Source organism: Ascaphus truei, chromosome 9 (genome assembly GCF_040206685.1).
Source record: "Ascaphus truei isolate aAscTru1 chromosome 9, aAscTru1.hap1, whole genome shotgun sequence".
Lineage (NCBI taxonomy): Eukaryota > Metazoa > Chordata > Amphibia > Anura > Ascaphidae > Ascaphus > Ascaphus truei.
The window spans coordinates 7646811-7669310 of record NC_134491.1 but is presented as its reverse complement, the minus strand read 5'-3'; the positions used below and the strand labels follow the sequence as shown (position 1 = coordinate 7669310).

Genomic DNA, 22500 nt, shown 5'->3' with positions numbered 1-22500 from the left:
TCTCTCTCCCCCCATCCTCCTCCCTGTGGATGCAGCCACAGTGAGAGGTGCTAGCAGCCACCACAGGGGCTAAATATAAAGTAACACACCGGAGATAAGGGGCGAGGCATGAGGGTATGAGAGACATGGAGGGGAGGCATGAGGGTATGAGAGACATGGAGGGGAGGCATGAGGGTATGAGAGACATGGAGGGGAGGCATGAGGTTATGAGAGACATGGGGGGAGGCATGAGAGAGTACTTACCAGTACCTCTGTGCAGAAAAGGTGGCGGACACCACAGGGCAGCAAGCAGGGATCGGGGGCAGGGTGGGGAGGAGATCGGGGGCAGGGTGGGGAGGAGGTGGGGAGGAGATCAGGAGGGGGAGGAGATCGGGGGAGGGGCTAACTCAGCGCTGCCTGCCGGCCCTCTTCCCTGCGTTAACCCAATCAGGGAAGGGGATTATTTATTTTAAAAAAAAAAATTGGCGCGAGCAGGGGAATTCATAGAGCCACAGCAATGGCTCGCCAGCGGCCTAAATCTACTCGCCACGGGCATGTAGTTATAATTAATTGTCGAACACTGTATATATATATATATATATATATATATATATATATATATATATAACAAAAAGCAGCAGCCAGCACTCCAAGCAACAAATGTAAAGTCAAGGTGCATGCTCCATAGAAATCAATATAGAAACCCTGTCTTCCCATAAGAAAAGGCACAAAAGCTGCTTTTGTGCCTTTTCTTATGGGAAGACAGGGTTTCTATATATATATATATATATATATATATATATATATATATATATATATATATATATATATACACATATATATATATACACACACACACATACACGTATATACAGTTGTGTGAAAAAGAAAATACACCTTCTTTAAATTCTATGGTTTTACATATCAGGACATAATAACAATCATCTGTTCCTTAGCAGGTCTTAAAATTAGGTAAATTCAACCTCAGATGAATAACAACACATGACATATTACACCGTGTCATGAGTTATTTTACAAAAATATTGCCAAAATGGAGAAGCCATGTGTGAAAAACTAAGTATACCTTATGATTCAATAGCTTGTAGAACCACCTTTAGCAGCAATAACTTGAAGTAATCATTTTCTGTATGACTTTATTAGTCTCTCACATCGTTGTGGAGGAATTTTGGCTCACTCTTCTTTACAACGTTGCTTCAGTTCATTGAGGTTTGTGGGCATTTATTTATGCACAGCTCTCTTAAGGTCCAGCCACAGCATTTCAATCGGGTTGAGGTCTGGACTTTGACTGGGCCATTGCAACACCTTGATTCTTTTCTTTTTCAGCCATTCTATTGTAGATTTGCTGGTGTGCTTGGGATCATTGTCCTGTTGCATGACCCAATTTCGGCCAAGCTTTAGCTGTCATATTTGACTCTAGAATACTTTGGTATACAGAGGAGTTCATAGTCGATTCAATGACTGCCAGGTTCCCAGGTCCTGTGGCTGCAAAACAAGCCCAAATCATCACCCCTCCTCCACCGTGCTTGACAGTTGGTATGAGGTGTTTGTGCTGATATGCTGTGTTTGGTTTTCGTCAAACGTGGTGCTGTGCATTATGGCCAAACATCTCCACTTTGGTCTTGTCTGTCCAAAGGACATTGTTCCAGAAGTCTTGTGGTTTGTTCAGATGCAACTTTGCAAACCTAAGGCCCAGGCCATGGTTAGTGCTTGCTTGCTTAAGCGTGCTCTCGCTTGCTGATGCTTGCCACTGAGCCCCTACAGCCGCAATTAAAGCGGCTTTAGTAGGGGCTCGCGCATGCTTTCCGTTGCTTGCTGAGGCGCGCTTGAACAGAGCCGACAGTGATATTTTCAATTCACGCGCTAACTCCGCTCACGTGACGCCTCAGCATCCAATGAAAGGACGAGCAGAGAAATGTGAACGGGGTACTTATTGTCTGGCGCCAGTGGAGTGAGTGTGTGTGTGTTGATGTGCGTGTGTGTGTGTGTGTGTTAATGTGCGGTGCGGTGATGTGCCCCCTTCTGCCTGGTCCCTGTGGCTGTCAGCCTGCGGGAGATGGAGGGGGCTTGCGCCGCCGGGGGGGGGGGGAGCGGGTGATGTGTCCCCCTTCTGCCCCGATCCTTGTGCCTGCCTCCCTGCCCGCACGGGAGATGCAGGGGTGTTGCGCTGCCCCCGTGGGGGGGGGGAGGGAGCGGGTGATGTGTCCCCCTTCTGCCCTGATCATCGTAGCTGCCTCCCTGCCCGCGCGGGAGATGGAGGGGGGTTGCGCGGCTGCCGGGGGGGGGGAGTGAGGAAGGGGTTGTGTCCCGGAGCAGTGGTGGCAGCAATGTGGTGTGTGTGTGTGTGATTATATATATGTGTGTGTGTGTATGTATATATATATGTGTATGTGTGTGTTTGTATGTATATATATGTGTGTGTATGTGCATGTATGTGTGTGTGTGCATGTATATGTGTGTATATGTATGTGTGTGTGTATGTATGTGTATGTATGTGTGTGTGTGTGTGTGTGTGTGTGTGTGTGTGGGTATGTGTGTGTGTGTGTGTGTGCATGTGTATATGTGTGTGTGCATGTGTGTGTGTGTGCATGTGTATGTGTGTGTGTATGTGCGTGTGTGTGTGTGTATGTGCCTGTGTGTGGTGTGTGATGTGTGTGATGTGTGTGCATGTGTGTGCATGTGTGTGCATGTGTGTGCATGTGTGTGCATGTGTGTATGTGTGTGTGTACCAGTGTGTATGTGTCTGTGTGGTGTGTGATGTGTGTGCGTGTGCGCGCGTGCGTGTGTGTGCGAATATATTTATCAAAGTTGCACAATGTTAATAAATAATTTATTCTCACATGTCTTTTTTTTATTTTTAAAATATTATATAATATACACACACACACACAGGTTCACCAGTGACACACAAACACACAGACCACTTCAAAGTGACACACACACTGACGGCTACCAAGTGACACACACAGTGATACCCGCGTCCCAAGCGCGCTTGCTGTCTCCTCTGCCAGGACAGCAAAAAGCTCCTGGTAGAGCGAGCGGCAGCAAGCAAGAGCGAGCAGCAGCACCTAAGCGCTTACTATGTCCGAGGCCTAAGCCGTGCTGCCATGTTGTTTTTAGAGAGAAGAGTCTTTCTCCTGGGAACCCTTGCAAACAAACCATACTTGTTCAGTCTTTTTCTAATTGTATTGTCATGAACTTTAACATTTAACGTGCTAACTGAGACCTTAGGGTGAATTTGCTGGGACGTTAACTCCTGGGAAGATTGGCAATTGTCTTGAATGTTTTCCACTTTTTAATAATCTTTCTCACTGTAGAATGATGGACTTTAAATTGTTTGGAAATGGCCCTATAACCCTTCCTAGATTGATGGGCAGAAACAATTGCTTCTCTAAGATCATTGCTGATGTCTTTCCTCCTTGGCATTATGTTAACACACACCTGAATGCTCCAGACCAGCAAACTGCTAAAACTTTGACATTTATAGAGGTGGTCACACTTGCTGATGATCAATTAATCAAGGGCATTTGATTAGCAGCACCTGTCTGCTAATTAGCATCTTAATTCCTATGGAGGCAGTAAGGGTGTACTTAGTTTTTCACACATAGCTTCTCCATTTTGGCTTTATTTTTGTTAAATCATGATACGGTGTAATATGTCATGTGTTGTTGTTCATCTGAGCTTGTATTTACCTAATTTTAAGACCTGCTAAGGCAGGGGTGAGCAAACTTTTTATGCCGAGCCCCCCTTTTTATCCATGAAATTTCTCGGGCCCCCCCTGCCTGATGTAATCAAAATCACATGAAAAAAAAACCTTTATTAAACGGTATACAATGTAAATACAAATATGTCCAAGGCCTCGCATATAGTGCCCGCGACGTCACCGGTCGCCGCTAGCGAAAGTTGTATTTCGCTTTGCGGCGGCGTGGGCGACCAGGCCTTTGATTGGTTCAGGGGCTGTCACATGAGGCGACAGCCCCTAAAAAATCAAATATTGCCGGCTTCAAAAAATCGTGTCGCCACGTCACGCTTACTATAAGCGCATGAGGCAGCGCCAACAATGCATTTGTTTTCGGGCGACGTCGCGTCGCCGGCACTATAAGCGCAGCCTAAATACTTACATACTTCAACAGCTCGCTCTTGCAAAATTAGGCTGCGTCCACGCTGCCGCTGAGAGCGGTGATATCACCAACTCTCCAAGCATGAGCACAGGGTGTCCTGCATCATTTTGTCAGCACGAGCGGGGAAGTGTTTACACTTTTTTTTATTATTATTTCTGTACATTCATAGTATGATTGATATAGTGGCAACCGACCCTCTCACTTGCAGAGGATCGCAGCGAAGCAGGTTGCCAGCGGAGGAGAGCAGGAACACAGCGCTATTGTAGGGCAGACACCGGAGGGAGGGGCGTTTGACATCACAGCGCTGGGGCGTGCTTCTCCCCCGTACCTCCAAATCACGTGGCCCCACCTGCACTATTCTGTTTGGCCGTGCGCGCACATCTTTTTTGCCTGCGCACCCAGGTTTTGCTGCACGCGCCCCGCCTAAATAATCTTGCGCCCGGGGCGCCCCCCCTCAGTTTGTGCACCGCTGCATTCAATCACAACACCCACACACACACAATCACAACACACACAACCAACACACACACTCAATCACAACACACACACAGACAACCAACAGGCACAGCACACACACACACACACAACACCCACTCAAATCACAACCAACACAGCACACACTCAATCACTACACACGCACACTCACAACCAACACTCACAAAATCACCACCAACACACAACACTCAATCACAACACCCACACACACAGACAACCAACAGGCACAGCACACACACAAACACTGCAGTCCATATATATACACACACACACACACACACACACACACACACACACACACACACACACACACACACACACACACACACACACACACACACACACACACACACACACACACACACACACACACACACACCCTCCCCTCTGGTGGGTGGAAGGAGTAACTAAGCCTGCTCCGGTCCCCCCCATGTGCTGCTGAAAACGGACGGGTAACAGACAGGAGGAGGAGGGCTTGTCTGTGTGCAGGGAAGGCCCCGCAGCAAGGCCCCGCCCCCTCTGAAGGCCCCACCCCCTCTGCAGGCAGACACAGCAGAGAACTGGAAGCAGCCTCAGCACGGAGCTTCTAGCCGCCCGTGCACAGCTCTGCCCGCCCCCCAGGTTTCCCGCACGCAGCCTGCGCCCCCCCAAGGGGGCGCGCCCCCCAGTTTGCGCACTGCTGTGCTAAGGAACAGATGATTGTTATTATGTCCTGATATGTAAAACCATGGAATTCAAAGAGGATGTACTTTATTTTTCTTACACACACACACACACACACGCACGCACGCACGCACGCACGCACGCACGCACACACACACACACACACACACACACACACACACACACACACACACGTATGTTTCACATATTGCTGCTTTTCCGCACAGTGTGTTGGAGCGCATGGAGCTGCGCAGGACGATGAACTGCAAAACTTTCCAGTGGTACCTACAAAACGTCTACCCTGAGCTAAAGTGAGTGTGCAGGAGAGGGTTTCTCTGTGATGTTACCTAGCCAGGTCTGCCCTGTGTATAAGAGCGCAGTGCTGATACCACTGTCATCTCATTTTCCTCAGAGTCCCTGAGAAGGCGTTTATTTCTGGGATCATTAAACAGGGAGGGAGCTGCCTAGAGTCTCGAGGACAGGACACAGCAGGCAACATCCTGGCTGGTGTGGGAGTCTGCAGAGGACCAGGAAACAATGCGCCAGCTTCACAGGTGGGGAGCACCAACATCCTGAACACATGGACTTCCACAGGACCGTATCTCCCACCTCAGAGACTAGTGGAAAAAAACTGATTAATAAGTTGTTCACATCTCATGCAGCTAATGAAATTAAATGCAGTTTTGGGGTTCAACCAATCCGTCTCCCTTCACGTCTCCCAATGTCAGCGGGACGGGATAATTAAATGCACGGTGCATGCTCTATTATTTCCCTTCTGGAATAGGCTGCAGCGTGTTTGGTGATTTGCGGTCCGTGTGATGGTGCTCAGGTCCGTGTGATGGGGCTCAGGTCCATGTGATGGGGCTCAGGTCCGTGTGATGGTGCTCAGGTCCGTGTGATGGGGCTCAGGTCTGTGTGATGGGGCTCAGGTCTGTGTGATGGGGCTCAGGTCTGTGTGATGGGGCTCAGGTCCGTTGTGATGGGGTTCAGGTCCGTTGTGATGGGGCTCAGGTCCGTGTGATGGGGCTCAGGTCCGTGTGATGGCGCTCAGGTCCGTGTGATGGCGCTCAGGTCCGTGTGATGGCGCTCAGGTCTGTGTCATGGGGCTCAGGTCTGTGTGGTTTGATTTATCTCTCCCCCAGGAGTGGGTACTCAGTGAGCCCTTAATCCGACAGCAGGACAAGTGTCTTTCCATCACATCCTTCTCCACGGGGGCCCTCGTCATGCTGGAGCCCTGCAACCAGAAGGATGGCAGACAGGTAACTATGGGAATCAGCATATAATGTACAGTCCTAATCATCTATAGGACATTAATACTATATGAAGCATACAACACCCTTTATAGGACATTAACATTATATATAGTTCATAACAACCCTAACACTCTATATGATATTAATACTGTATACAGCTATTATTACCAACCAGTATGACAGAAATATTATACTGTATAGAACACCATCTATAGGAGATTATTATATACACACCTCATAATACAAGACCCCCTTAGGTCATTAACACTACGTAACTCTCCTTCCCCGGCTCCAAAGGAGTTTACATCACATTGACTATATACATGGCATTGCGCAGTCTCTCATACCTGTTCAGTGTGTTGGACAGGTGCAGGCTGGGCGTGAATAAGCAGATAGAAAAAGGATGGGCGCCAGTAACTTTTGTAAAACACAAAAGGTGCTTTATTCAACATCGGTCTCTAAAGCTCCATAAATATTGACATACATTTCACTTGAAAGAAACTTGTGGCAAAACTAATACTCTGGACTTCATCCCCTTTAGGTACATAGGCTTGTTACCAGTAGTAAGGGTTATATTTACAGTCTCTTGCATAGAGTTAGTAATGTCCCATATCGGATTGGCCTTTCATAGAATACACTTCGGACTTCAGGCTTAGCAGCCCGTGAACTATGTATAACTTCTTATAAACTAGGATTGCACTAGGGACTTTCCCGTTAAGCCGGTCCAAACATACTCCGCAGTTACTATATTGAGAACTCCTAAGTAAAAGTATGCTTCCAACTGTTCAATAGTGAGAACAATCTTGGATCATTACTACTGGTGCTTACTTAAAGGGTATGTTCCTAACTAAAAACAACAATTAGGACATGTTGCAGGGTACATGAAACCACATGCAGGGTTTCTTGATAAGGCTTATTTATTAAAAAATACAGCACACAAAAACAAAATAGCTTATTTTCAGCATACAAAAACAAAACAGCTCATCAAACATGTATCTTGAAAACAGACCTTAAATCAAGCTGTTCTCTCTCCAGAGTTTCAGGGTATCTCCCTGCTTCAGACAGCATACAAAAGACAGACCTTATAGCAGTAATCTACTTCAGCATTTCAGTCCTCTCTCTTGACCAGCTAGGCTGCATGTGTGTATAGCCTGGGGGTTTTAAAACACCTTGATGAGGCAGCTGGTATCAGGCTAATTAAGCAGCCCTCTCATCTGAAACTTAACCTCGTCACTGCTGCATTGCAAAACTAAACATAGGTCTGCCAGGTATATGTCTGGTGACGTTTTTTCACCCTGGCACATTCCTCCCCTGTTAGTGTGTGGCTGGGGCCATGCACGGCTGAAGCCCGACCATCCACCCCTTCTCTAGAAAAGAAATCAGCATTTGCATTTTCTTTTCCAGGCCTGTGCTGAATCTCAAACGAGAAGGGTTGGAGGGCTATATACCATCTGGTCAATCTAGCATTGGAGTCCTTCATACTATTTAACCACTTTAATGGAGCATGGTCTGTTACCAACGTAAAATGGACTCCCCCCAGGTAATGCCTCAAGGCCTCGATTGCCCACTTTACTGCGAGGCACTTCTTCTCAATTACTGAGTAGTTTTTTTCCCTTGGGAACAATTTCCTACTCAGAAAAAGGATCGGATGTTCCACTCCCTCAAACTGTTGTGAGAGCACTCCCCCTAGCCCTATCTCTGAGGCATCGGTTTGCACGATAAAAGGCTTATCGAAGTCTGGGCTTCTAAGGACGGGACCCTCTGATAGACACCTTTTTACGTCCTCATGGGCTCTTTGGCACTCCCTTGACCATACCACTTGTGTAGGAGCACAGTTTTTTGTGAGGTCAGTTAATGGGGCTGCAACTTCTGAGTAGTTGGGAATGAACCGCCGATAGTACCCTGCTAAACCAGCAGAGAGCGTACCTGCGTTTTTGTTTGGGGGGTCGGAACTTCTTTCAGGGCAGTTACCTTGTCAGCTAGTGGCCTTACTTTTCCACCTCCCACTGCATACCCTAAGTACTTGGTTTCCGTCTTACCTAAGGCACATTCCTTAGGGTTGGCTGTGAGCCCTGCCTCTCTTAGCGACTTGAGGACCGCTTTTAGCCTATTTAGATGGGCCCGCCAGTGTTTACTATAAATGACAATGTCATCTAGGTAGGCTGCGGCATAAGCCCTATGAGGTCTCAGCATTTTATCCATGAGTCTCTGAAATGTGGCTCGGGCTCCATGCAGTCCAAATGGCATTGTCAAAAACTGGTATAAACCCATGGGAGTGGCAAAGGCTGTTTTGCACTTGGACTTTTCCTCTAAACCAGCGTGGATATATATTCCGCGTTACCAAGGGCGTCAATTAACTCGTCCACCCTTGGCATCGGATATGCGTCAAACTTGGATACTGCATTGACCTTTTGGAGGTCGACACAAAATCTTACCTTCCCATCGGGTTTAGGGACCATAATTAGTGGACTACACCACTCACTGCATGATTCCTCAATCACGCCTAAATGTAACATTTCTTGTACCTCCTTCTCTAACAGGGCCTTACGGCTTTCAGGCAACCTGTACGGACGAGAACGTACTTTTACCCCAGGTGCTGTCTCTATCACATGGGAAACTAAATTAGTTTGCCCTGGTAAATCAGAAAAAACATCATTGAATTGTGTAATTATTTCTAACAAGTCCCCTTTTTGTTCAGAGGACAATTGTCTACCCATTGGGATTTTATCGTCACCCAAGATGTTCTCCCGTGGGGGCTGAGGACCCAGGTCCGTTTCCTCCTCCAACAGGTGGATGAATAGAGACCGCTGCACCTTCCAGGGTTTCAGCAAGTTCACATGGTAAATTTTTTACCCTTCCTGGACCCTGATTGAGCGATCTTGTAATCCACATCACCCGTGCGGCAGAGTACTTCGAATGGGCCCTGCCATTTGGCTAGGAGTTTACTCTCACAACTGGGTAATAATAACATCACCTGGTATCCCGGGTGAAACACCCTCATGCGAGCATTCTAATTGTAATGTCTCTCCTGACTGTCCTGGGCTGATCTAAGATTCTACCTAGCAAAATGGCCGACCACATCTAGGCGCTTCCTAAGGTCTAGTACATATTGCAGGGTATTCTTAGAAGGGGACCGCTGTTCCTCCCAGGACTCCTTTAGGAGGTCTAGGATTCCCCGGGGTTGGCGGCCATACAATAATTCAAATGGAGAGAACCCCGTGGAGGCCTGGGGAACTTCCCGCACTGCGAACAGCAGAAAAGGGTTCATCCCAGGCTCTCTTCTCTGAATCTACAAATTTTCTAAGCATCCCTTTTAGAGTTCGATGAAATCTTTCCACCAATCCGTCAGTCTGTGGATGGTAGACCGATGTCCGAACAGACTTGACCTCTAGTAATTTTAAGACATCCTGCATTAGTTTAGCCATAAAATTTGTACCTTGGTCTGTCAACATAACCTGGGGAAGTCCAATCCGTGAGAACAGCTCCAACAATTTGTTGGCTACTTGCTTCGCCGTTGCTGTCCTCAGGGGGAATGCCTCAGGATATCTTGTTGCATAGTTGAATATAACGAGAATAAACCTGGGTCCTTTTGCAGAAGGCTCAAAGCATTCCTACCAAGTCTACACCAATCCTTTCAAAGGGAAACGGATACCGCAAGGGATGAGGGAGTGTGTCCTAGATTTGACCATTGGTGTTCTGCAGCAGCTTCAGATGATGAACTGCCTGGTAGCCAAGCTAGAGCTGGTGGGGAAGAAAAATGGGAAGGGGTGGGGGGACACTCCTGACGAAGCAAGTTAACCATATCTTGCGAAACGCGTTGAGTGGAAGAGGAGGAGGAGGAGGAGGCAATCCGTTCCCGGTTGATCGTGACGCCAGACGCCGACTCAAGTCAAGCTGCAGGAGAACCCCAGCGGCCGCTTGTGGGGACCGTCATAGACTGCCAGAGACGGAGGAGACGCACACCGGACAGCATTGGCTGTAAGGATACCCTTATGTGCCCTGAGTGGCAGTACAGAGTGTGAGTACGCCCTCAGGGGGGCTTTTATATGAGTCATTTATTAAAGGTGTTTTATATTACTACACCATCAGCCCCTACTTTGTCTCCTTCCCCCCCCCCCCCCCCTTCCTGTTTTTCTTCCCCACCAGCTCTAGCTTGGCTACCAGGCAGTTCATCATCTGAAGTTGCTGCAGAACACCATTGGTCAAATCTAGGACACACTCCCTCATCCCTTGCGTTTTCTGTTCTCTAGAGGATTCTAGCTTTTTCTTCTTAAGGTTGAGTGGTCCTTTGATTATATATATTTTATTGTTGTTATCTTATTTATATTGCATATTTTCCCTTTCTTGCATTTGCTTGTTATATTTTTTCACCAATGGGTGGTGCTGTGGCACTGTATTAAGGAAGCACCGGGCAGTTTATTTCTGTTTCCTACTCCTAAAGGGAAACGGATACCAAGGTTAGAGGAACCAAGGGGGCTTGTTTTTGTCCCTTCGGACTAGTTCGCTGTTACTCAGCACATGCCGGTCATAACTTAGCATTGTCATTATGCATCCCTGGCCAATAGAAGCGGAACAAAATACGGTCCAAGGTTTTATCTCTACTCAGGTGACCACCCCAAGGGACAGTATGGGCTATGGTGAAGACAGTTTTAACAAACGTCTTGGGAACCAATATTTGTCTGGTGACCTCCCCTGTTTGTGTCTGCTTGTTCACCTTATACAGGTGTAACGGGTATTCCCCCACCCAATCGCAAATAGGGTCTCCTAGGGGAAATGCTGCTCTGGTTACAAGGCATAATAGTGTGGCGCACCTGCTGGCTTACAGGACTCCTGAGTCTCCCGCTTGATGGTATTATGGGGAAGGTCAGGACAGGCTTCTGGGGACATACCCAGTACGTACTCACGGTGACAGTGCCTCCATCTATTGCAGGCCCCAGGATATTGGGTGGAATCCCTGGAATAGAACGTCCCACTCAGGGATGAGAGATTCCAGTCTCACAACCGCTTCTTTATAAATCAGGAACACTTTATTGCACCAACAGCATTCACTGGAACAGCATACACAGCAGTACAGGAACACAGCAGTACAGGAACACAGTAACACAGCAGTACTTCTCAGAATGACCCTGGCCTTTCACTCCCAGTCAGGGCCCTGGAAGCAGGCCTAGCTCTTCCACTACCCCCTATCAGAGTAGTGGGAACAGTCTACCAGCCTCTCCCAGGGGGAGGGCCTCAAGTCTGCCAGGTCCCTGACAGCTCGGTTAGGTAAGACTCAGCTCCTCTCAGGGTAGGAGCAACTGACTCAATACAGGAAATGCAGATCATTAAGACAGATACAACAAGAGCCCGCCCCCGTCCCTTATTGGACACAGGCCTGACTGCACTGCATTCTCTGCCTCACTGATCTGCAGTGAGTGGGGAGAACCCACCTTAACTCCTGGCAAACCTGCCCTTACCAGGTATTATTGCACAGAAGGAGGACAGAATAATAGCCCAAACCTACCAGGGCTATACTCTCCCTCTGGTGGAATCCAATGGTCCCCACTTGGACCTAAATTTGCGTGTCCATCCTGCAGGTGAACAACCTATACAAAACAAAATAACATGACATATTATTCACCAAAATACAGTGTTATTACATTTGCAGGTTATACACCCTCCTCTGGTGGTGACACAAAATAACTAGGATTACTCCCAACGTGGGGAATCCGCTACTAACAGTAATGCCTGGGGTCAGGTTCCTTTACTACCCTACCCTCAGGATATATATATACTTGTACTAGCTATACCCTTTTTGGGTGGCCTGCGCACAGCATGGTCCACTGGGTTTAGATCAGAAGTACCATAACACTCTGGGTGGCATACTGGACACCTACAATCATCCCATAATTTAGACATGGGTGCTAATGGTCGGAGAGGATCATGTCCATACACTTTCTCAAGGCATCTCCTGGAGATGTAAGGCACAATATGAACAACATCATTACCCAAATCCCCAGAGTCCTGAACCAAACCCACCCAGTCCTTGTAATCAGTGAATGGCTTGGGGACCCCATGTTCACCCAGTGACCCGTGGTGACTGTATCTGAAATCCGAACCAGATGGGACAGGGACAGGGGCAATGGCAGGGGTAATGGGGCCAGAGACTGGGGCATAGGAAGCAACAGTGTCCGGGGCAAAGTCCTTGGCTTCAGCTAGGCCACGGCCTACCGCAGGGGACGTTGGCTGCTTGGACGCAGCCACGACAGGCCAGCGTTTCCCTCGGTCTACCACCCTGTAAATGTAGTGGTCCATTTCTCGCCTGGAGAGGGCGCTACTCACCGGAGCGGTCGCAGCACAGTCCCAGCCCGCTCCGGAGGTCGCCTTGTAAGTGACGTCATCTTCTCGCGAGGTCGCCTCATCTTGTGTCAGGTCCCGCACAGGAAGTACGCCATCCGCAGGACGGGGTACCGGGAGGTCAACGATGTCCTTTATGCGGAAGTAGGCACTAGGATGGGCCTCGTCTCCGGACTCCTCCAACGCAGCCTTGGTCGGGGCCTCTTCTAAGGCCTCCTCCATCGGAGCCTGCTCCACATCACAGATAAGTGGCTCTCTTCTTGCAGCACCGCTGTAGGGGTCCACCGGTAGGCGCATCACCCCCGCTGAACTGCTATCACACTCGTCGGCCAACGAGGCAGGTAGGGACATCTCCGCAGGGGAATAACATTGGGGCCCCTCGCCGTCACTAGCGGCAATCGGCACGAAGCGGTCCCGCTTCTGCACCACCAGCGATAGCGATCCCCATCCTCCCTGGGCAGTCACAGTCTCTTCCGTGGGTTCCACCATCGTGAGTTCCGCCTCTGGAACCGGGGTGCACGGACCCCCTGGAACGTTTGTTGGGGCGCACGGGCCCTCCACTTGGGTAGCATCGACATGGCCCACATTGCATAGCATAACCGCTGGGTCATCAGGCTTTGCTGACACCAGAGGACCGTCTCTGGCCTCGTCAGGTTCGATCACCTCACCTGGTAGCATTTGGGTCTCTGGAACTGGCTCGGGCCTTGTCTCAGCCATCGGGGCTTGGTACACCCCAATGGTAGACATTAGCGGGCTAGACACAAGATGGCTTGCCCCATTCACAAAGAAAATAGCCCCCCAAACAAGGTCTTCTCCCAGGCATACACAGTCAGGGCCCAAACACCGCAAGCTTGTGATCCCATCAGTGAGTACATCCAGGAAACCTTCTGGCAGCGAGTAATAGGCAAAGTCCATATCGCCTGCTCTTACTTTATGTATACACGGGCACAAAAGAAAGGGGTAACTCACTCCTCTGGCCCGCCATGTTCCATCAGTCTGAGGTTGCGGAAGCTCGCATCCAGCTCCTCCTTCAGTTTGGGTAAAGCTCTGGGATTGTCTCTCATTGTGCCCCCTCCCTCTGGTGGAGATTAGAGGAGGGGCACTCGGTAGTAAGGCGTGACTCTGGCTTTCACTGTGACCCCTCCCTCTGGTGGAGATTAGAGGAGGGTCACTGGGTGTTACCTCATGACGTGGATTCTTTGCTGAGACAGTCACAGGACAGGGGGTCGCGGCTCCTGCTTTCGTGCCACTTCCTGCACATAGGCGGGGCTCTAGCTTTCGCGCCAGACCCGGCCAAATCTCTGCAATTACTCTGCTCACAGTCTTTTTGCACGCAGCACGTGTGCCATCCAGACTCGGCGGGAACCGCCATTTTAGCTTCTTCGCACCGCGCGGTGCACTATCGCATATAGCAGCCGCCATCTTAGGTGAACCCACAATTTTCACTGTAGTGCAACCCTCACTGCTTGGCAGGGAACTCGCTCTCTTGTGAATACTGCAATACATGTAGCTTCTGGCAAGTGGTAAAATCAGCATACCCCAGGCTAGGCAAAACTCTTTCTTTGTATACTGCACACGATGACAGTCCATACACGTGCTCTGCGGTTCATAGTCTGGCTACTGGCTAGTAGTACTCTGGGCTCTTCCCTGTGCAGTACTCGTGTCTCCCCCTCTTGGCTGCCAGTATCGTGGATCCTATCCAGGGGTCCCTCTTAACTGCGTTAACCAGGCCACCCCCTAGGCATCCTGACTACCCGCCTCAGGTTTGACTAGAACAGCAATAGCCTTGTCTCCAGACCTATTCACCCTTTAGGGCAGTCTAAGGCGTTCTTTGCGAGGTTTGTCGTTCTCCTGACTACCCCTAGACTTCCCCCTTTCAGCAGCACTTGTTCTGGAAGCATACTTTCAATCTTTCTGTTTTGCGTCGCTGAAAGCCTGTCCTGATTATCTCAGCAGTGCCTCCAATTGTAACGGGTATTCCCCCACCCAATCGCAAATAGGGTCTCCTAGGGGAAATGCTGCTCTGGTTACAAGGCATAATAGTGTGGCGCACCTGCTGGCTTACAGGACTCCTGAGTCTCCCGCTTGATGGTATTATGGGGAAGGTCAGGACAGGCTTCTGGGGACATACCCAGTACGTACTCACGGTGACAGTGCCTCCATCTATTGCAGGCCCCAGGATATTGGGTGGAATCCCTGGAATAGAACGTCCCACTCAGGGATGAGAGATTCCAGTCTCACAACCGCTTCTTTATAAATCAGGAACACTTTATTGCACCAACAGCATTCACTGGAACAGCATACACAGCAGTACAGGAACACAGCAGTACAGGAACACAGTAACACAGCAGTACTTCTCAGAATGACCCTGGCCTTTCACTCCCAGTCAGGGCCCTGGAAGCAGGCCTAGCTCTTCCACTACCCCCTATCAGAGTAGTGGGAACAGTCTACCAGCCTCTCCCAGGGGGAGGGCCTCAAGTCTGCCAGGTCCCTGACAGCTCGGTTAGGTAAGACTCAGCTCCTCTCAGGGTAGGAGCAACTGACTCAATACAGGAAATGCAGATCATTAAGACAGATACAACAAGAGCCCGCCCCCGTCCCTTATTGGACACAGGCCTGACTGCACTGCATTCTCTGCCTCACTGATCTGCAGTGAGTGGGGAGAACCCACCTTAACTCCTGGCAAACCTGCCCTTACCAGGTATTATTGCACAGAAGGAGGACAGAATAATAGCCCAAACCTACCAGGGCTATACAGGATATCATTCGACAATTCAAAATGAGGGAACACCATTACCCCTTGTGCATTCAATATCTGGTCATCAATCTTTACCACTTTATCATATTGTTTGGCAAGGACTGGGTCTTCCCTCTGCCTCTGTCGAAAATCAGGGAGACATAGCTCTGGTAAATCCCCAGGGCCTATCTCTCCCTCTTTCTGGCCATGTCCAGTCATGACTTGTGACTTATGCCTATTAGTATGGCCACCGTGAGTCCCAGATTTCTACAACCAGTCCTGTTTGTCACAGCGTCTTTGCCTCCGAGTCTTTGGAACCCGGTGTCTACTGGGGAACAGGTCTGCCGAAAAGGGGAACAGTTTACCAGGTTTCTCCTGAGTCAGAGAATGAGGCTCCTCCTGAGAGACTGGAGCCATTAGGTTTGAAAAGAAAGGCCAGTCACGGCCAAGCAAAACAGGGGCAGGGAGACAAGGAGCGACTCCTATTTCGATCCTGGCCTCCTGACCTTTCACCTGTAGCAGGATTTTGGCCGTCGGATACCATTTTACATCGTCGTGTATACACTCTATACTCCATGGGGAGTCAAAGGAAAGCACGTCAGGCGGTAACAGTTCCCAGAAGACCAGCGTTTTTCCAGAGCCTGAATCTACAAGGGCCTGGACGGTTTTAACCCCAATCTGGACTGGAAGTAACCAGGGTTTGCAACTTCCTCTGGGGAAGGCCGAGGCGACTGTCCTGCTGAAGGAACAATCCATCTGAGGCCAGTCCACATGGCGGTGGCCTTGTTCTCCGCAGGCGAAACATGGAGAGGGTTCCCTCGAAGGAGGGTGCCGCGGATAGCGCTCCGCTGGACCGGATACTGGAGACCAGGCATCTGATGGGTCCTGTGGGCGACGTCCTTGGAAGTTCCTCTTATTTGGTGATGAGCTGACAGGAAGGGGGTGAGGGTCTTGGCGGTGCCCGGCGTTTGGACCTCTTCCTTGTTGGAAGGACTGCTCCTTTCGTGGCACTTGGCGGTTGCATATGGAGGGGCCGTAGTTTCCCGTTGTTCCGATCTCCCTCTTTGAGTGTCCGCAAGTGCTGGTGAAGTTGGATCCGTCAGGTCCAGGGCACTCGCCTGATCCTCAGCCCCAAGGAAGTTCTCAACGAGTCGGACCACCGAAGCTAGGGTTCCAGCTGCATGGCGTTTTACCCAAGAGCGTGCGGAAGGGGGTATTATCTGCAGGAATTGTTCCAAAACAACTTGCTCAAGAATTGCCTCCTTAGTGCGCTCCTCAGGGGGTATTGAATACAGCGAGTATTCAAGTCCAATAACCGCTGAGAGAGGACCCAGGGCCTCATCTTAGCGGTATACTTCAGGTTCTGGAACTGCTGCCGGTAGGTCTCTGGGGTTAGACCTAAGCGATCCAGTATGGCGACTTTTACTTGTTGGTAGTCCATTGCCTGATCTGCTGGGAGGCCCTGATATGAGGCCTGGGCTTCTCCTATGAGGAGCGGGGCCAAAGCGGTTGCCCAGCAATCTGCAGACCAGCCCTGTGCTTCGGCAACCCTTTCAAATGTCAGTAAAAAAGCCTCTGGATCCTCATTCTGAGCCATTTTCCTCAGGAGGACCAGGGGTTTGTTCGCAAGTTCTAGACTTGCAGACCCCTGGAATTGGGTCAGCAGCCTGGCCATCCGCTCATCCTGTGCTGCCTGCTGCTGGGTTAGGAGCTGGGTTTGCTGCTGCAATAGTAGTTGGGCATGCTCCTGCATTAACAGTGCCTGCTGTTTGGTCTGCTCCTGCATTACCAGTCCCTGCTGTCTGGTCTGCTCGCACAGAAACTCTTTTAAAAATTCTTCCATTTTTTTTAATCATTTTTTTTGTGGCCCTTCAACTGCAGGGGCCTCTCAACATCCCACTTCTGACACCATATGTTGCAGGGTACATGCAACCACACGCAGGGTTTCTTGATAAGGCTTATTTATTGAGCCTTAAAAAATACAGCACACAAAAACAAAATAGCTTATTTTCAGCATACAAAAACAAAACAGCTCATCAAACATGTATCTTGAAAACAGACCTTAAATCAAGCTGTTCTCTCTCCAGAGTTTCAGGTTATCTCCCTGCTTCAGACAGCATACAAAAAGACAGACCTTATAGCAGTAATCTACTTCAGCATTTCAGTCCTCTCTCTTGACCAGCTAGGCTGCATGTGTGTACAGCCTGGGGGTTTTAAAACACCTTAATGAGGCAGCTGGTATCAGACTAATTAAGCAGCCCCCTCACCTGAAACTTAACCTCGTCACTGCTGCACTGCAAAACTAAACATAGGTCTGCCAGGTATATGGAGGTGACGTCTATTCACCCTGTCACAGGACACTTCTTAATGCACTTAGCCATACACACAAACCTATTTACAGGAATCTCAGTGAGGCCCCAGTCCGAACTCTGAAGAACCTGTTTCTAGAACATTGGGTGGTATATATATACCCTTTTATCTCCCTATGTTGACGTCACTGGTCACAAGAAATACAAGGGTATTGCAATCCCTTCTGCATAGACATCCTACATCACATGAGGAGGGTAGAAACCTGAGTGAGACCTGTCACAGGAGACCAGGACAATTTACACCAGGGATCAGTACACTAGACAGAACTGCAGAGTTGAACAAAGGTGAATTTATTGGAAAAAGTTTCAACAAACTTCAGTTACATAAAACACACACTCAAACTCACCCAACTGGGAGGAACAATCTAAAGTCTAGGTGCAGGGATCTCCGTCCGGAAGCTTCCCCTGATACGGGGTTCCCAACTTGCGCCGCTGTCCTCTGTAGTATGGGCAGTGCTATATTTATACCCCTGTTCCAATCAGGGAAAAGCCAGCATGTCTGGGAAGGAACAATATTCCTGGACTCTGCACACAGCCCTAGACCCGGTTGATGATATTACTGGGGTTGAAGGTAGGCCAGGACAATGCTGATACAATCTGCTTACACAGGCAAACAATATAGATACAGTCCCAGGGCTTCAGCTTTCTTGCAGAGCAAGTCCACTCAGCAGGTGGTTGACTTCTCCCTGGTTTCTAAACAATGGGCCTAATCCCATCACAGTGTCCAGGCCTACAATACCAAACTCTGATGTGATTACAGCTCAGTTTGCAAGAGAGTGTTAACCCCTACAGGTCCCCACTCTTGGACAGAGCTGTACATCACTGTTGATGTCTATATACACTTTAAGAGAAACATATATATGACTGGTACAATTAACTGTGCATACATAAATAACCAAATCATATCATTGACAGGTAGGGGTAATGGCAGGCTTAACCTTTATTTAAAAGCAGCCAAATCTACCCTTAACATCACAAGCCCACACACCATTAAATGATACAGTAGTCCCAAATGAGAGCTATGACTATATATTATATGACCTGTGCGCTACATATTATAGAGTTCTTCTGGACATAATAATTCACATAGTGACAAAAGTCCTGCATAGCCTGGAGTGTTTTCATTGTTTCTCCAATGGAGAAGATTGCAACACTTTGTATGAAATGGGCTTGTAAAACTGCAGGCACCATAGCACTTACTGGGTTAAGGTGGGTGTGACTCACTGACAAGCAGCATTCATTATACATGAAATTACATTGTTTGTTAATTTGAGAAACTCAATCAAAACACAAATTTTATAAATATTAGACAGGATGTTACATGTTCTCATGTGTTATATGTGGTTCTACTAGAGTTTTTGCAGGACACCATCTCCCAGCCTGAGACCTCCTCCCAAATCTGAGCTCTGGCTGCACGTCTCACTCTCATTCCTCTGCCCCGCACTCTCTTACAAACTTTCTTCATGGGACATGCTCCAGAAATCTTACATCTCCACAAGCTGAAGCCTCACTCACCCTGACTGCGAATAGCCAGGGCACATGTGCAGCTGGCTAGGAAGATCTCAGTGTCATATAGTGCTCCTGTCTGTTAAGGTGTCCAGAACACGGGACACAGGACATCACATTAAAACATTGTCTCGCAAACAACTTGTAAATAAAAAGCAGGCGTACCATCCCATTTACAACATAGATATTTCAATGACTGTGGTTGGGACAGGAAGATTCCACATTACTTTTAAGATAATTTTTCTTACACAATAATAAAAACATGTTCAACTCTTATTTTCCCGATATTGCTCCATAAAATATATCTCTCTAAAGCCCAAAATATCAAAGATTCACTCAGTGCAGATGTTTCATCATACACGTGTTAGCGGATTCTGTACAGAGCTGGTGATGTAACGTGTTCGCTGATTCTGTAGAGCTGGTCATGTCATGTGTTGCACTGATGATGGTGTCACTGATGCTCTGCTCTTGTCTCCCCAGAAGTGGAAGTTAAAAGGACTCTTTCTGCAGCACCTGAGCAGTGCTCTCTGCCTGGACTCTCATTCCTCCAGAGCCCTGATTAACCCCTGCCAGTCCGATTTGCTGAGCCAGCAGTGGGAGTTTCTCCAGGCCACATGAATCCGCCCGTCACGTGCATTCACTTGTCTCATGGAGCAGAGATCCACTGAAGATTCACCGATCAGCAGGTTCAGAAAACTCTACACTGCGACCCACAGCAGGTAATCTGACTGCAACATGTCCCACAGGCCTTGCCCGTCCTCGGGGAATGACATCGTCATGTAATGTCGTCATGCATGTGCCCGGATCTGGGTGCTTTCATGGGACAGATGAATGGCCAGATTTCTCTTACCATAGACTAATTTTATTTCTATGAAATTCTCCTTCCTTTAAGTGTAATTTCCGTATATGTTGTCAGCGGTCACAGAGGTTTAACCAGCCTACCCACCCCCAGGTGCAGGGCAGTTAGTGTACGAAAACCCACCCCCAGGTGCAGGGCAGTTAGTGTACGAAAACCCACCCCCAGGTGCAGGGCAGTTAGTGTACGAAAACACAAGACATGTTTTACTATAGACAGGATGTTTTACTATAGACAGGATGTTTTACTATAGACAGGATGTTTTATGAGGTGTGCAGTAAAACCGAAAACTGAATCTAATATTGACTCCTGAGACCTCCGGAGCAGTATGAGCCTGTTACACTAACCCTAATCTTAAAATAACTACTCCCCTGCCCTATAATACTGAGTGTTACAACCGCTCTGACATGTAACACCGCATGTTACAGGCCCCCGAACATGTAACACCGCACGTTACAGGCCCCCGAACATGTAACACCGCATGTTACAGGCCCCCGAACATGTAACACCGCATGTTACAGGCCCCCGAACATGTAACACCGCATGTTACAGGCCCCCGATCATGTAACACCGCATGTTACAGGCCCCCGAACATGTAACACCGCACGTTACAGGCCACCGAACATGTAACACCGCATGTTACAGGCCCCCGAACATGTAACACCGCATGTTACAGGCCCCCGAACATGTAACACCGCACGTTACAGGCCCCCGAACATGTAACACCGCACGTTACAGGCCACCGAACATGTAACACCGCACGTTACAGGCCCCCGAACATGTAACACCGCACGTTACAGGCCCCCGAACATGTAACACCGCACGTTACAGGCCCCCGAACATGTAACACCGCACGTTACAGGCCCCCGAACATGTAACACCGCACGTTACAGGCCCCCGAACATGTAACACCGCACGTTACAGGCCCCCGAACATGTAACACCGCACGTTACAGGCCCCCTAAACATGTAACACCGCATGTTACAGCCCCTCGAACATGTAACACCGCATGTTACAGGCCCCCGAACATGTAACACTGCACGTTACAGGCCCCCGAACATGTAACACCGCACGTTACAGGCCCCCGAACATGTCACACCGCATGTTACAGGCCCCCGAACATGTAACACCGCATGTTACAGGCCCCCGAACATGTAACACCGCACGTTACAGGCCCCCGAACATGTAACACCGCACGTTACAGGCCCCCGAACATGTAACACCGCACGTTACAGGCCCCTGAACATGTAACACCGCACGTTACAGGCCCCCGAACATGTAACACCGCATGTTACAGGCCCCCGAACATGTAACACCGCACGTTACAGGCCCCCGAACATGTAACACCGCACGTTACAGGCCCCCGAACATGTAACACCGCATGTTACAGGCCCCCCGAACATGTAACACCGCATGTTACAGGCCCCCCGAACATGTAACACCGCACGTTACAGGCCCCCCGAACATGTAACATCGAAAGTTTCAGCTCCCGTTAAAGTAAAACACATCCATATGTTTATTTGTCCATGTTGCAGTCTGTTTCTGTAACAATGAGTTCACTCTTGAGCTCTGTAGGACACATGTTACTCTTTTCCTGTAACTGTACAATGCACTTTGCTTGGAAATAATTATATCATTATTTAATCATGTTTTACAAACTGATTTTGAAGTAATTTCAGCTGTTATTTTCCAGACACAAGGTGACACTGCTCACTGCTGTGTTATAGGGAGCACTGTGTGAGGGTGTCTCTGTGCTGTGTTATAGGGAGCAGTGTGTGAGGGTGTCTCTGTGCTGTGTTATAGGGAGCAGTGTGTGAGTGTGTCTCTGTGCTGTGTTATAGGGAGCAGTGTGTGAGGGTGTCCCTGTGCTGTGTTATAGGGAGCAGTGTGTGTCCCTGTGCTGTGTTATAGGGAGCAGTGTGTGTCCCTGTGCTGTGTTATAGGGAGCAGTGTGTGTCTCTATGCTGTGTTATAGGGAGCAGTGTGTGTCCCTGTGCTGTGTTATAGGGAGCAGTGTGTCTCTGTGCTGTGTTATAGGGAGCAGTGTGTGAGGGTATCCCTGTGCTGTGTTATAGGGAGCTGTGTGCGAGGGTGTCCCTGTGCTGTATTATAGAGAGCAGTGTGTGAGGGTGTCCCTGTGCTGTGTTAAAGGGAGCAGTGTGTGAGG

The 22500-nt window shown here is 48.9% G+C and overlaps 1 protein-coding gene across 2 annotated transcripts in view; it reads left to right on the top strand.

Moving 5' to 3' along the window:
- Positions 1 to 22500, top strand: part of GALNT16 (polypeptide N-acetylgalactosaminyltransferase 16) — a 139475-nt gene that overhangs the window by 111635 nt on the left and 5340 nt on the right. Inside the window, exons 12-15 of one of the 2 annotated variants that reach the window (XR_012803753.1) lie at positions 5504 to 5587; positions 5689 to 5830; positions 6419 to 6535; positions 19958 to 20196. Coding sequence is in view for 1 of the 2 variants with exons in the window: in XM_075613277.1 (XP_075469392.1) it covers positions 5504 to 5587; positions 5689 to 5830; positions 6419 to 6535; positions 19958 to 20095 (481 nt within the window). In the remaining variant the exon portion in view is untranslated. Of the gene's footprint in view, positions 1 to 5503; positions 5588 to 5688; positions 5831 to 6418; positions 6536 to 19957; positions 21983 to 22500 lie in introns of those variants that run through there. The other variant, XM_075613277.1, reaches the window with a different exon arrangement.